Source organism: Zosterops lateralis (genome assembly GCF_965231275.1).
Source record: "Zosterops lateralis genome assembly, chromosome: 12".
In the NCBI taxonomy this organism is placed as follows: Eukaryota; Metazoa; Chordata; class Aves; order Passeriformes; family Zosteropidae; genus Zosterops; species Zosterops lateralis.
The window spans coordinates 1594611-1607063 of NC_139772.1; the positions used below are offsets into that span (position 1 = coordinate 1594611).

Sequence of the window (12453 nt, forward strand, 5' to 3'; positions counted from 1 at the left end):
GCTCCAGGGGTCACAGCCCCAGCCCCAGGGCCACACACCAGCAGCTCCCAAGTTCCCCCACTCCCCTCAGCAGCAGTCAGCCCTGATATCAGCAACAAACATCCGGCAAAAAAAAATTACCTCCCACTTCTTCATTTCACTTTCGGGCAGAATAATAAACACACAAAACACATCTGCTTATCATTCTTTTCCCTTTTTTTATTTTTTTGGGTTTGTTTTTTTTGGGGGAAAGTTTTTTGGTGGTTTTTTTTTTTTGTTTGTTTGTTTGTTTTTGGTTTTTTTTGGGAGGTTGGTGTTTTTTTGGTGGTTTTTTTTGTGTTTTTTGGTGTGGTTTTTTTTTTTTTTTTTTTGGGAATTTTTTTTTTTTGTGTGGTTTATTTTATTTTATTTTATTTTATTTGGGGTTTTTTTTGTTTGGTTGGGTTTTTTTTTTTGGGGGGGAGGATTTTTTTGGTGTGGTTTTATTTTATTTTATTTTATTTTATTTTATTTTATTTTATTTGGGGTTTTTTTTTTGTTTGGTTGGGTTTTTTTTTATTTATTTATATTTTTTTATTTATTTTTATTTTTTAAATATATTCCTTCAACTCAATTATTTAATTTTTTTTTTTTATCCCAACCTCCAAAAGCAAACCCTGGATGGCTGCGGGGCTAAGCCCGGACAACTTTACCCATCACACCGACGGCGCTGACGGACGGACGGACAGACAGACGGACGGACGGGCGGTGCTGGAGCCGCGCCGGCCCCGCGGGCGGAGGGCGGGCGGTGCCGCTTTATAAAGGGAGCGGAGCGGGGCGGGGGCAGCGCCGGGAGCGCGGCGGGACCGGGCAGAGCGTCCCGTCCGCACCGGGGCCTGCCCAGCCCAGCCCAGCCCGGCCCGGCCCGGCCCGGCCCCGGAGGGAGGGATGAACCGGCGGGGGCTCTGCGCGGGGCTCTACTGGCTGCTGCTGCCGCTCGCCCTGCTGGCCGGTGGGTCAGGGATGGGGATCCCCCCGGGGTGGGTCAGGGGTTCTCCCCCTGGGGTGGGTCAGGGGTCCCCCAGGTGGGTCAGGGGTCCCCCAGGTGGGTCAGGGGTTCCCCAGGTGGGTCAGGAGTCCCCCGGGTGGCCGCACGTGGAGCGAGGGAAGAACCGGGAACGGCTCCGGGCGGGCTCGGTGTTGGGATGGGCGGTGGTGATTGTACTGAGTCTTGCTGTGATCGCCCCAAACCCGCCGTTTCCACCCTAAACCCGCCGTGATCACCCTAAATCCCACCCTGACCACCCCAAATCCTAAATCCCGCCGTGATCACCCTGAATCCTGCTGTGAGCACCTTATATCCCACCCTGACCACCCCAAATCCCACCTTGATCACCCCAAACCCCACCCTGACCACCCCAAACCCCCCCATTCCCAGCCATGACCGAACCCCCTCTCTGTTATTTTCTCCAGGGCAGGAGGGTCTGTGTGTCCCCCCCTGTCCCCCCCTGTCCCCCCCCCCGGGGCGGTTTGGGGTGACCCCACTCGGTGTCACCCCCTCTGTTGTGGTTCCCATATGGGGAATAAGGGGTTACTCAGCCCAGGGGGGAATTGGCACCCGCCCTGTCCGGAGTGACCCCAGTGCTGTCCCCAAACCGCCACCAGCCTGTCCCCAGCCCTGTCACAAAGTGCCACCCACCGAGGCGAACCGGGCTGGCCACCGGCCTGGAAAATCCCCGGGATTTTATCCCGGGACAAGAATCGGCTCTTTGAAGCCGCTCCGGAGCCTCTTCGGCTTCGCGCAAAGGAAAAAAAACCTAAAAAACCCCAAAAAAACCTCTTTATAAACAGGATTGTTCAAGGGGCTCCTTGTGCCGGGCACGGGTTGGGTTTATTTGCCACCGAGCCCGAGCCCCGGGAAGGTTTTGGGGTGGCCCTACAATGATTTTTGGGATTCTGTCACCTGGAGGGAGAGAGAGGGAGGCGCGTTTGGCCGGGCAGAGCCATTTCCCGGCCGGGTTTGAAGGAGGAGAGTTGGGTTTTCGGGGTGTTGGCAAAGCCTCGCTGGCGGAGGAAGTCGGTGACTCTTGAAAAAAAAAAAAAAAAAAAAAAAAGAAAAAAAAAAAGCTGCTTTTTTTTTCCTTTGGGTTTGCTGGAGCCGTGACTCAGAGGAGCATCGCGCAGGATGTGAGGAGGTTAATTATAACACAAGGCACCGTTCGGGGCTGCGGGACCTGCTGGGGGCATCCCATGGGTGTCCTGGGCGTCCCATTGGTGCCCTGGGCATCCCATCGGTGCCTGGGGTATCCCATCCCATTGGTGTCCGGGGTGTCCCATGGGTGTCCAGGGCGTCCCATGGGTGTCCTGGGCGTCCCATTGGTGTCCTGGGCATCCCATCCCATCAGTGCCCGGGGTATCCCATCCCATGGGTGTTCTGGGGTGTCCCATCGGTGTCCTGGGTGTCCTGGGCATCCCATGGGTGTCCTGGGTGTCCCATCCGTGTCCTGGGTATCCCATCCTATGGGTGTCCTGGGGTGTCCCATCGGTGCTCAGGGCATCCCATCAGTGTCCTGGGCATCCCATCAGTGTCCTGGGTGTCCCATCCCATGGGTGTCCTGGGCATCCCATGGGTGTCCTGGGCATCCCACCCCATCGGTGTCCTGGGGTGTCCCATGGGTGCCAGGGGCATCCCAGCGGTGCCCGTCGTGACACGTGGCCTCCGCAGCCTCCCAGGGCCCCTCCTGCTCCAAATAACCCCCATTTGTCCCCAAATCCTGCCAGTCTTGCTTGGTTCTTCACTCCCCTCTGGCTTTTTCCCCGCCCCGGTGTCAGTCATAGCTGGGGACATTGGTGGCTTTGCTGTCCCCCCTTTCTCCCCTGCTGGGCTCGTTTAAATTTGGGGCCCCTCTAGGGCGGGGACTCGGTGCTGCCCCAGCTGATTGGAGAACAGGGGGTGACTCAGCAGTGCAACAGCACCCGGGGGAAACTGAGGCACGGACCGGAGTGGGGGGGGGGGTTTGTGGTTTGTGCACCTGGGTGGGAGGATTTGCCCCGGAGCACGACCCGCCTGGCGGCCCTTCCTTCCCTGCCAGTTTGGCTCTCCCCAAACGTCCGGAGGATGTTTGCTGGTGGCTCTCAGCAAGCCTGGGGCGAGTGGGGGAGCAGGACTTGTGGCTTGGGGCATCCCCAGGGCTCCCCCCGGCTCCCCAGGGCTCCCCCCGGCTCCCCAGGGCTCCCCAGGGCTGGCACAGCTCTGACCCCCGTGGGGTTTTGGGGTCCCAGCCGTGCCCTGGGCTGTGCCCCCACCTCGGCTCCATCCTCCCTGCTGGAATTCTGGGGTGTGGGGGGCACAGCACATCCCACCCAAAGGGGCCAGTCCTGGCCGTGCTGATCCGTGGTGTTTGGGCAGAAGTGATGGGTGAGGGCGGCACCCCCTCCCCAATTCTGCAGTTGCCCCTCAAACCCCCCAATGTGGGGACACAGCCCCCCCTGCCCAGGCAGGGTGCTGGGGGGTCCCTGGGGGGTCCCTGGGAGGGTCTCTGGGGGGTCCCTGGGGGTCCTGGGTGCTGCAGGGCTGGAGCTCAGCTCAGCTGGGTGCCAGCGTGGGCTGCAGCAGCTGCCTGCTGTGGTCAGGTGCTTTTTATAAAACCAAGGGAAATAAAATAGAGGAGGGGAAAAAAAAAACAAACTATAATAAAAATAAAAAAAGCAAAGCCACCCGCTGTCTCCAAGAGCAATAAGTGCTGCTTCCTCCCGGGCACAGGGGGAGGGGATGGCATGGGATGAGAGGATAAGATGGGATGGAGATGCCCAAAACTGAGCCCCCACAGCCCCAGTGAGGTGGGGGACACCGTGGGGGGCTCCCCAGGGGTGCAGCAGGTCCCCTTTGGGTGAGGACAGCAGGATTTGGGCACAGCTTGGCGCTGCCATATGGCAGCCAAGTCACGGCCCTGCTGGGAATGTTGGTAGATCTGGGAATGTGTGTCCTCATGTGTCCCAGCACTGATCCCACAGCTCTGGGAGCCACGGGCTGTGCCATCCTGGCGTGTGCCAGGGACAGGGGGTGTCCCCTGGCACTTGTTCCCCGAGCTGCTGCATTCCCTGTGCCGTGGTGGCAGGAGCTCCTGGCTGGTGCTGGGATCTGCCAGCTGTGGCACCCGGCCCAGAGATCTCCTGGGGCATCTCCTGCAGCATTCCCAGGAGCAGGCTCGGGAGCTGGTCGTGATGAACTTTCCACAAAAACAGGATATGGTGGGTGAGCCGGTGGGGCTGTTCTTTCCTGGAAAGAGGGGCTGAGGCTGGGCCTGGGAATGTGCCCAGCTCCATTTGCCCAAGGGCTTGTTGCTTTGGGACTGATGGAATTCTGGGATGAGGCCTCTGGGTTGCTCACCCACCTCTGGTTTGCAGTAGTTGAGTCCTGGGAGCAAAGTGACACTTTGGGGACCCTGTCAGGGATCCCCAGCTGGGGCTGCTGAGCTGGGAGGCAGCTTGGCAGAGCTGCCTGGGCTCCTGCAGCAGGTAACGGGCCCGTGTGAGTGAGCAGGGCAGGGAATTAAAGAGCTCTGCTAATTAATCCTGAGCGGCCGCAGGTCCCCCAGGGCGGTGTGGATGCAGAGTGATGATGCAGGGCTGGTGTGTGTGGGGTCTGGGGAACCCCCCTTTCCCCATGCAGTTGGGAATGGATCCATCCTGGAAGCTGGAGTGGTGCCTGGTTTGCAGGGAAGGGGTTGTTTCAGACCCCAAACCTCTCCCACAGCTGCTCTTTCCAGCCCAATGCCCTGGGAAAGACACTGGTGCTGCCCCCACTTTGCCAGCAGGGCCCAGTGACCCCAATCCCCTCCCACGGGGAAATTCAATTAAGGCTGGCGTGGAGGAATCCCGGCACGGAGGAATCCCGGCACACGCTGCTCAGCTCCCCAGTGCTGCAATTTATCCTCCTCCCGGCTCATTAATGTCGTTAATATTTCACATGCTGCCGGGGCCGGCTGTGGTGAACTCCCGGCAGCGTGGGAGCTGCTCCTGGGGTCATGGGGCTGGGGAAAACAAGAATTGGGGTGCCAGTCCAGGGTACCTGACTGTCACAGGGCTGGGGAAACAAGAATTGGGGTGCCCAGTCCAGGGTACCTGTCACAGGGCTGGGCAAGGAGGAATTGGGGTGAATTGGGGTCCCCAGTTCAGGGTACCTGATTGTCACAGGGCTGGGGAAGCAGGAATTGGGGTGCCAATCCAGGATATCTGACTTAGGGGACAAGGTGAGGGACACCCCGGGGTGCCGTGGGCGAGGGCACTGTTAGCGTGGGCAGGGGGCTGTGGGTGCCACGGTGCTGCATTCACTCACTCACCCATTCAGCCTGCTGGGAGGGCGGGTTTGCTCTCCCCACACGCCAAACTGGTTTTTCTCCCTGTGCCTGCACTTTCCCCACTGTCAGCACTGCGGGGAACCGGTTCCCTTGACTGCAGGATGGAGCACCCACACACCGGGCAAGGCACACCCCACTGCACAGGGTGGGTGCCAAGCCAGGGTGCTCCCAAATGTCACCACCAGAATGCTTCCTCTCTTTTTCCATCCTGCTTGAAGCCATCCAGCAGCCCTGGGAGATTTCCTGGTGATGCCTGATGGGTGCAGGGTGAGCCACCAGCCAGAGGGTGCTGGTGGCCCTAAATAATGGGGTCAGCATCAGGGTACCCCCAATGCCCACCAATCTGTGTTCTCATTGCAACTCCAGCTGTGCCACCAGGATGCCACCAGCACCCAGGAGGTGGCCAGCAGCACCCAGGAGGTGGCCAGCAGCACCCAGGAGTGGCCATGGCCGGGCTGGGGGTCCTGGGTGGGGCAGGGTCACCCCAAGGTGGGCACTGGGCTGGGTGGGCACTGCCAGTGCCTTGGGGGGGGCCCTGCCCGGCTCCCACGGAAGCCAGAGCAGCGTCTCGCCCCCGTGCCGGGAAGGCTCCTCTCGGCTGGAATATTTGCTCCATGAGATCATGGTTTGCCGAAAGAGCCAGGAAAGAGCCCTGGGCTGCAGCGGCTGCGGGAGGTGACGCGTCCCGGGGTCACCATGGGGAGGTGGCTGCTGGTGACGCTCCTGGTGCCCCCCACCCCTTGCTGGGGGCCAGGCTGGGCTTTGCAGACTTTGGGGACACCTGGGGACACCTGGGGACCCTGCTGCAGGGCTGGAGCTGGTTTTAGCCCCAGCATGGGATGTGTCCCTGGGTGATCCTGGGTGCTCCCTCCTGCCAGCCCTGTGCCCTCCGAGGGTGCCCCGCTGTCCCCTGGGGCTGTGAGGTGTTGTCCTCCCCGCTGGCCACGCTGTCCCTCACCCCAGGATGTGTTGTCCCATTGAAACCTCGTAAACACAGGAAGGGCTGTGCCGGGCTGCGGTGCTGAGCATGTCCCTGGCTCTCTGCCGGGCTCCCCTCACCCCCCCAGTCCTGCAGGGTCAGGGCTGCCCTCTGAGCCCCCTGTCTCACCCCATTTCCCCATGGGGTGCCAAGGGGAGCAGCTCTGTGCACACCAACACCAGTCCCCTGTGGCTGTCCCAGAGGGGCTCCCCATTGCTGGTGGGATGTGTCCCCCTGGTCTGCAGAGAGGGGATGGGGGGATGTCCTGGGGCTGTCTGGAGCAGTGACAAAGCTCATTCCCCCCTCTGCAGCCAGGCACTGACCCCGGGGGTGTCTTGGTGGGGGTGCTCCCACTCCTGCTCGTGCATTTGCTGGTGTCTGTCATTGTCAGTGTGGTGACAGGAACGCTGTGTCCCCAGCTGGGGTGGCACAGCTGCCCCAGCACGTCCCTGTCCCCATCCCTGTCCCTGTCCCCCATCCCTGTCCCCATCCCTGTCCCCGTTGGTCACAGCTCTGCAGGGTGCTGGCTCAGCCTGGCTCCTACAGTAGTTTCATGCCTCCAGACAAGCTGTAATTTAGGTCTAAAAATAAGTGAGGGGGAAGGTGCTGAGCTGGTGGCACACCCAGGGCAGGGCTGGGGGCAGGTGCTGGGCCAGCCCTGAAGGGGTCATCGTGGGGGGGGGGTCCCAGCCTGGCCGTGGGGGTCCCTGCAGTGCTCAGCCTGGTTTTGTGGGAATGATGGGGAAATGCAGCAGAGTTTTCTCATGGTTCTTCTTCCCCTGTCACCTCATGAGTCTGGGATGTCTGGTGTCCCTTGTCACCCATGTGGTCACCAGGAGTGGCACAGCCCTGTCTTTGCACCTCTTTCTGATGGCACTTTTTTGTGGTTTGACCCCCTTGTCCTACCTGGCATCAGCCCAGGACCCCAATACTACCTGACACTTTGGGGTGTATGGTCCTTTGCCTCTCTTTTGGGGGTTCCCTATGGTGTGAGGGTGCAGCTGTGAGCCCTCCCTGTGCCACCTCCCTGTCACTAACCCTGTCCCTCTGTCCCCAGCCTGCCTTTTCCGCTACAATGTCCTCTCCCTGGTGTACCTGCTCTTCCTGCTGCTCCTGCCCTGGTTCCCGGGACCCTCCCGACGCATCGCCGCAGGTAAGGGGCTCACCTGGGCTGGGGCAGGTGTGGTGGGGCAGCAGGGGAGGGGACCTGCCACCCCCCTCCTCGGGCACCTTCACTGCGGTTTCACCCCGGCCGGGCTGTGTGGAGCCTCTCTCTGTTAATTATAGCCCAGCGGGGCTATTAATAGCCCTCCTGCTCCAGAACGGCCACTTTGGAGCCTTATTAACCAAAAAACCTGCGGGCTGGGCTGTGTGGGCACGGCATGAGCAGCCCCTCCACCCTGCCCGGGGCACTGGGATGTGGTGGTGGCTGCAGAGGGGTCACTCACCCCGGGGCAGGTGCCTGTAGCCCCCCCCAAAAAAACCCTGTGTGGGCTTTGAGCCCATCCCCAGCACGGCCACAGCTAAAAGCTTTACCCTGTGAATATTTCATGGGCTCTCACTGCCCCGGATCCTGGTGCTGCTGCTGCTGCCGAGAGCTTTCGCGTGGATTTACAGGAAAAAACAAAGGAGGGAAAGCTGTTGGCCCGGGGCCGCCCCCAGGCCGGCTCGCAGCTGTGGTGGGCAGCCAGCCCACCCCACCCCTGGCCAGGAAAACGGGCACAGGGCCCGGAGAGCCGGGTGGGATGGGGGCACGGCTGCAGCTGGTGGAAGGGCTGACTGGGTTTGGAGTGAGTGGGATCCTTTTAGGGGGTTCCCAGGGGATGTTCCAGCAGGGATGGGGGTGCTGACTGCACCCTGGTGTGGTCCCAGCCCAGCAGGGCCAGGGAGGTGCCAGGTGGGCACTGCAGAGACAGGGAGGATGGTCCTGAGCTTTGGCTCTTGGGGTGCCCTGGGGTTGTGCTGGGTGAACAAAGCCCTGGTGGGATCCCAACCTTGGGGCAAAGCCCTGGAATCTCTGGGCACAGTGTGCACCCTTCCCAGCTCTTCCTGAGGGTGCGGGGTGCCTGTTGGGGTGTCCTTGGCTGCTGGGTGACAGCTCTGCCCGTGTGTCACAGGTCACACCAGCCGCATCCTCAAAGCTCTGCTGGCGACCAGCATCCTCTTCCTCCTTGCCCACCTGGTGTTCCAGATCTGCCTGTACACTCTGCCTGTCCTGGACCAGCTGCTGGGACCCAGCTGTGAGTAGGGGGTGCCTGTGCCCACCCTCACCCACCCACCCACAGCCCTGCCCAGGGGCTGCACCCTCAGGCTGGTGACATGTAGGACCCATTCTGCTGAGGCTCTGCAGGGTCCCAGCTGTGTGCCAGCTCTGGGGACATCCCATGCCATGCCAAGGTGTCTGCTGGGTGCCCACTGCACTGGGCACAGAGCCCATCCTGCTCTCCCATGGATGGGAATGTTCTCCCCATGGTGGGGGCTGCTCAGAGCGGGGTCTGCCCCCCTCAGTGCCCCCCCTTCCTTCCCACAGGCAGCTCCTGGGAGGTCCTGGCTCGGCACATTGGGGTCACCAGGTAAGGCTACCCTGATGTGTGGGGCTGGGGACTGGGCAGTGGCTGTGGGGTCACCCCTGAGCCCTCCCCTGCCTGTCTCTCCCCCCAGGCTGGACTTGGATGACATTCCCAATGCAGTGAGGCTCGTGGCACCCGATGTTGGCATCCTGCTGGTCTCGTCTCTGTCCCTGTGCGTGTGCTTCCGCCTCGGCCGTGCCAGCTCCAGACGGAATCCTGAGTCCCTGGAGGCCTCTGCAGGGGTGAGAGCCACCCCCACTGCCATGGGGACATCCCACTGCCATGGTGACATCCCACCACCCACATCCCACCGAGACCCTGCCACCCTGCCTATGGCAGGTCCCTGTCCCTTCCCTGGGCACAGCCCGGGGCTTGGCATGGAGACATTCCCAGTGGTCAGGGACCCAGTTTGGGGCAGTTTTGGCCAGATTGGAGGGCTTGGTCGTTGTCACACAGCTTAGGGTGACTCAGCCGCAGAGGAGTGCCCGTGTTTGCTCTGGCACTGCCACAGGGATTGTGGCAGACAGGTGGGACAGCGGGGTGGGTAGTTATGGGGTGCTGGCCCCCAGCTCGAGCTCGCTGGTGCTGTGCCATGCTGTGCCATGCCGTGCCATGCCGTGCCATGCAAGCCCCACCTGTCAGTGCCAGCAGGTCACGGGGACACTGGCTTGTGGCACAGGGGTCACCCAGGCAGACACATCCCCAGCCCCGCTTTGGGGGCTCCCCAGCACCCCAGGCTGCCATGCCTGGCTCGGGCCGTGCCGGGCTGTAACCGGAGCAGCGGCAGCTCGGATGCCTTTGCCGTGAGCCCGGGAGGCAGCCTGGAAAAAAGCTCAGTGCTGGGAACCCGGATCCCAGAGCCAAGAAAAACAGCCGCCCCTTTGGAGGCGCTTTCCAGGCGGCTGACGAGATAAACACGGCCAGGTGCCGGGCACTGTGCCTGCCTGGCCGGCCACCCCTGCCCTCCCTGCAGCAGGGAAACTGAGGCACAGGGCTGAGAGCTGCCCAGGATCGGGTTGTGGAGCTCACAGCAGCCTGGTTTTCCCTGGCACAGAAGGATGTGGGGCGGCACCGGTACTCGTGTCGCAGGGATCGGAGGCTGAGGAGCAGGCTGAGGGACAAGGCTCACTGGCTGCTCTGGGAGGCTGGCAAGGGCCTGGCCATCCTGCTGCTGGCCTTGGCAGGTGGGCACGGGATGTGGGGGGCTCAGGGGGGTGTGCTGCTGGAGGGGACACTCAATCCAGGGTGGTTTGGATGCTCAGTCACAGGGAAAATGTGCTTGGTCCATGAGGGGAGGGTTTTCCATCCAAGGGGGAAGGCTCAGTGCATGGAGGGATGTTTGGTCCAGAAGGGGAAACAGTCCAAGGAGAAGGGCTGCTTGGTCTGGAGGGGAAGAATGTTCAATCCAAGGGAGAAATCTCAATCCAGGGGGAGAGCTGCTCACTCCAAGGGTCAGATTATCTATGGAGGAAGAGGTGCTTGGTCTGGGCAGGGAGGGGATGCTCATTCCAAGGAGGGAGGATGCTCATTCCAAGCAGGAGTGACAAGTGGTCTGAGGATGGATTTAGAGTCCAATGGGGAAGAGATACTTGGCCCAAGTATCTTGACCAAGAGGAAGTAGATACTCGGTCCAAGGTGGAAAACTCGGTGCAAGGGGAAGGGATGCTTGCTCTCAGGGGGAATGCTGAGTCCAGTGGGATGCAGTCAGTCCAAGGGGCTGTGCACTGACCGCCCGTGGGGCGCTGCTCCCCAGGGATCACCCTGCCCTCCGCCTCCTCCAGCGTCTACTTCCTGATCTTCGTGGGGCTGTGCACGTGGTGGGCCTGTCACCTCCCCGGGGGCCACCGGCCCTTCAACGTCCTCTGTGTCCTCATCGGCATCTACAGCGCCTGCCACCTGCTGTGCCTCTATGCCTACCAGACCCCCTTCGTCCAGGGGCTCTTCCCACCTCCCACCCTCTGGGCACGGTGAGTCCCTGGGCAGGGAGCTGTGCCCAGGCTCCCCCTGAGGGTGAGCTGCCCTATCCCACCCTGGGGAGGGCAGCCAGAGCATCCCTCTGGTGCCAGCACAGGGATGGGACCCTGGCTGCTGGTCCTGGCTGGGGGGTTAATGCCACCTCCTCTGTCCCCTCCCCACAGGCTCTTCGGCTTCAATGACATCATCCTGTACTACAACTGCTCCCAGCCCAACACCCTGGAACTCAACACTACCTTCCCCTGGCCTGTCTATGCCAACCCTGGCGTCCTGCTGCTGCTCTACTACACCGTGGCCACCCTGGTGAAGCTGCGCTGCAGGGATGCCAAGGTGAGGGGCTGCAGTGCTGAGCCACACCCCGATGGTGACAACGGTGACAATGCGTGCCTGGCTGTGACTACCCCAGCCATGGTGCAAGGGGAGGTGGGGGCCAGTGTGGGGTGGTTTGGCAGGGGGCTGGGGCATGGTCCTGCTCCCCACGGGTGGCAGTGGGTGCCCTGAGCATCTCCTGCTCCTTGCAGAGAAGGGCACCATCACGGTCATGCCCGAGGGACCTGGTGGAGCTGGAGAGTTGGCCCAAGGAAAGTCCCTGCATGGCTGAGGACACCAAGGTGAGTTTGGGGAGGCTGTGTAGGTAATGGGTGTGGGATGGGGGTGCCAGGGTGGGCTCTGAGCCCTCTCTGCCCTCAGCCCATGCTGTCCCGCAACACCAGCAAGCCGAGTGCCAGCAATGAGAACTGCACCGTCCACATCTTGAGCTCAGCACGTAAGCCTGACCCCAGCCCTTCCCCAAACCCTTCCTGCAGCCCAGGGGAGTGCTGGTGCCAGCCTGGTGCTCCCCCTCCCCAAACCCTACTTGTAGCCCAAGGGTGCCTCACACTCCTCCTCCCCCTGCCAGGCAGGAGGCATCCTGCAGCGTGGCTGCCCCTGCACACCCTGGGCCACGTCCTCATGAAGCAGAGCTACGTGTCCGCCCTCATCGCCATGATGGTAAAGAGCTGGCAGGGGGGAGGTGACACTGACATGGTGGGGGACACCTCCCAGGCCTCCCTCACCCTCCCTGCCCACAGGTGTGGAGCATCAGCTACCACAGCTGGCTGACCTTCGTGCTGCTGCTCTGGTCGTGCCTGATCTGGACGGTGCGGAGCCGGCGGCACTTCGCCATGCTCTGCTCGCCCTTCCTGGTGCTCTACGCCATCACCCTGTGCAGCCTGCAGTACGTCTGGGCCATGGACCTGGGCCCCGAGCTGCCCACACGCATCAGCTTCATGCGGCTGCGGCCGCTGGGGCTGGTGCACCCCCGGTACCCCTGCATGGCCTTGGGGGCCAAGGTGAATGCGGCCCTGTCCCAGCCCTGTCCCCGCCGGTGTCCTGCTGTCAGGACTGTCAGCTCACAGCCTGTCCCCACAGCTCCTGTTCACCCTCACCTTCTGGATGCTGCTGCGGCGCTTCGTTATGGAGCGGGTGCTAACGAGGAGGGCCCCGGCCACGCCGCTGCGGGAGATGTCTGTCGTGGATACAGGTGAGGGCTCCTGGTGTCACCCACACTGAGCACCCCACAGGTGTGTGGGGCAGACCCCAGTGCTCCCACCCAGCTCCTGCAGCCCCTCCG

General features: G+C 61.8%; 1 protein-coding gene across 2 annotated transcripts in view; it reads left to right on the forward strand.

Moving 5' to 3' along the window:
- Positions 1-12453, forward strand: part of PIEZO1 (piezo type mechanosensitive ion channel component 1 (Er blood group)) — a 24617-nt gene continuing 12164 nt past the window's right edge. The window contains exons 1-13 of one of the 2 annotated variants that reach the window (XM_083870165.1): positions 1-970; positions 7355-7450; positions 8415-8537; positions 8828-8870; positions 8959-9109; positions 9922-10051; positions 10621-10834; positions 11006-11171; positions 11363-11452; positions 11532-11607; positions 11740-11831; positions 11912-12172; positions 12252-12363. In XM_083870165.1, the coding sequence (XP_083726291.1) occupies positions 907-970; positions 7355-7450; positions 8415-8537; positions 8828-8870; positions 8959-9109; positions 9922-10051; positions 10621-10834; positions 11006-11171; positions 11363-11452; positions 11532-11607; positions 11740-11831; positions 11912-12172; positions 12252-12363 (1618 nt within the window). In that variant the 5' untranslated portion in view covers positions 1-906. The remainder of the gene's footprint in view (positions 971-7354; positions 7451-8414; positions 8538-8827; positions 8871-8958; positions 9110-9921; positions 10052-10620; positions 10835-11005; positions 11172-11362; positions 11453-11531; positions 11608-11739; positions 11832-11911; positions 12173-12251; positions 12364-12453) is intronic. The other variant, XM_083870164.1, reaches the window with a different exon arrangement.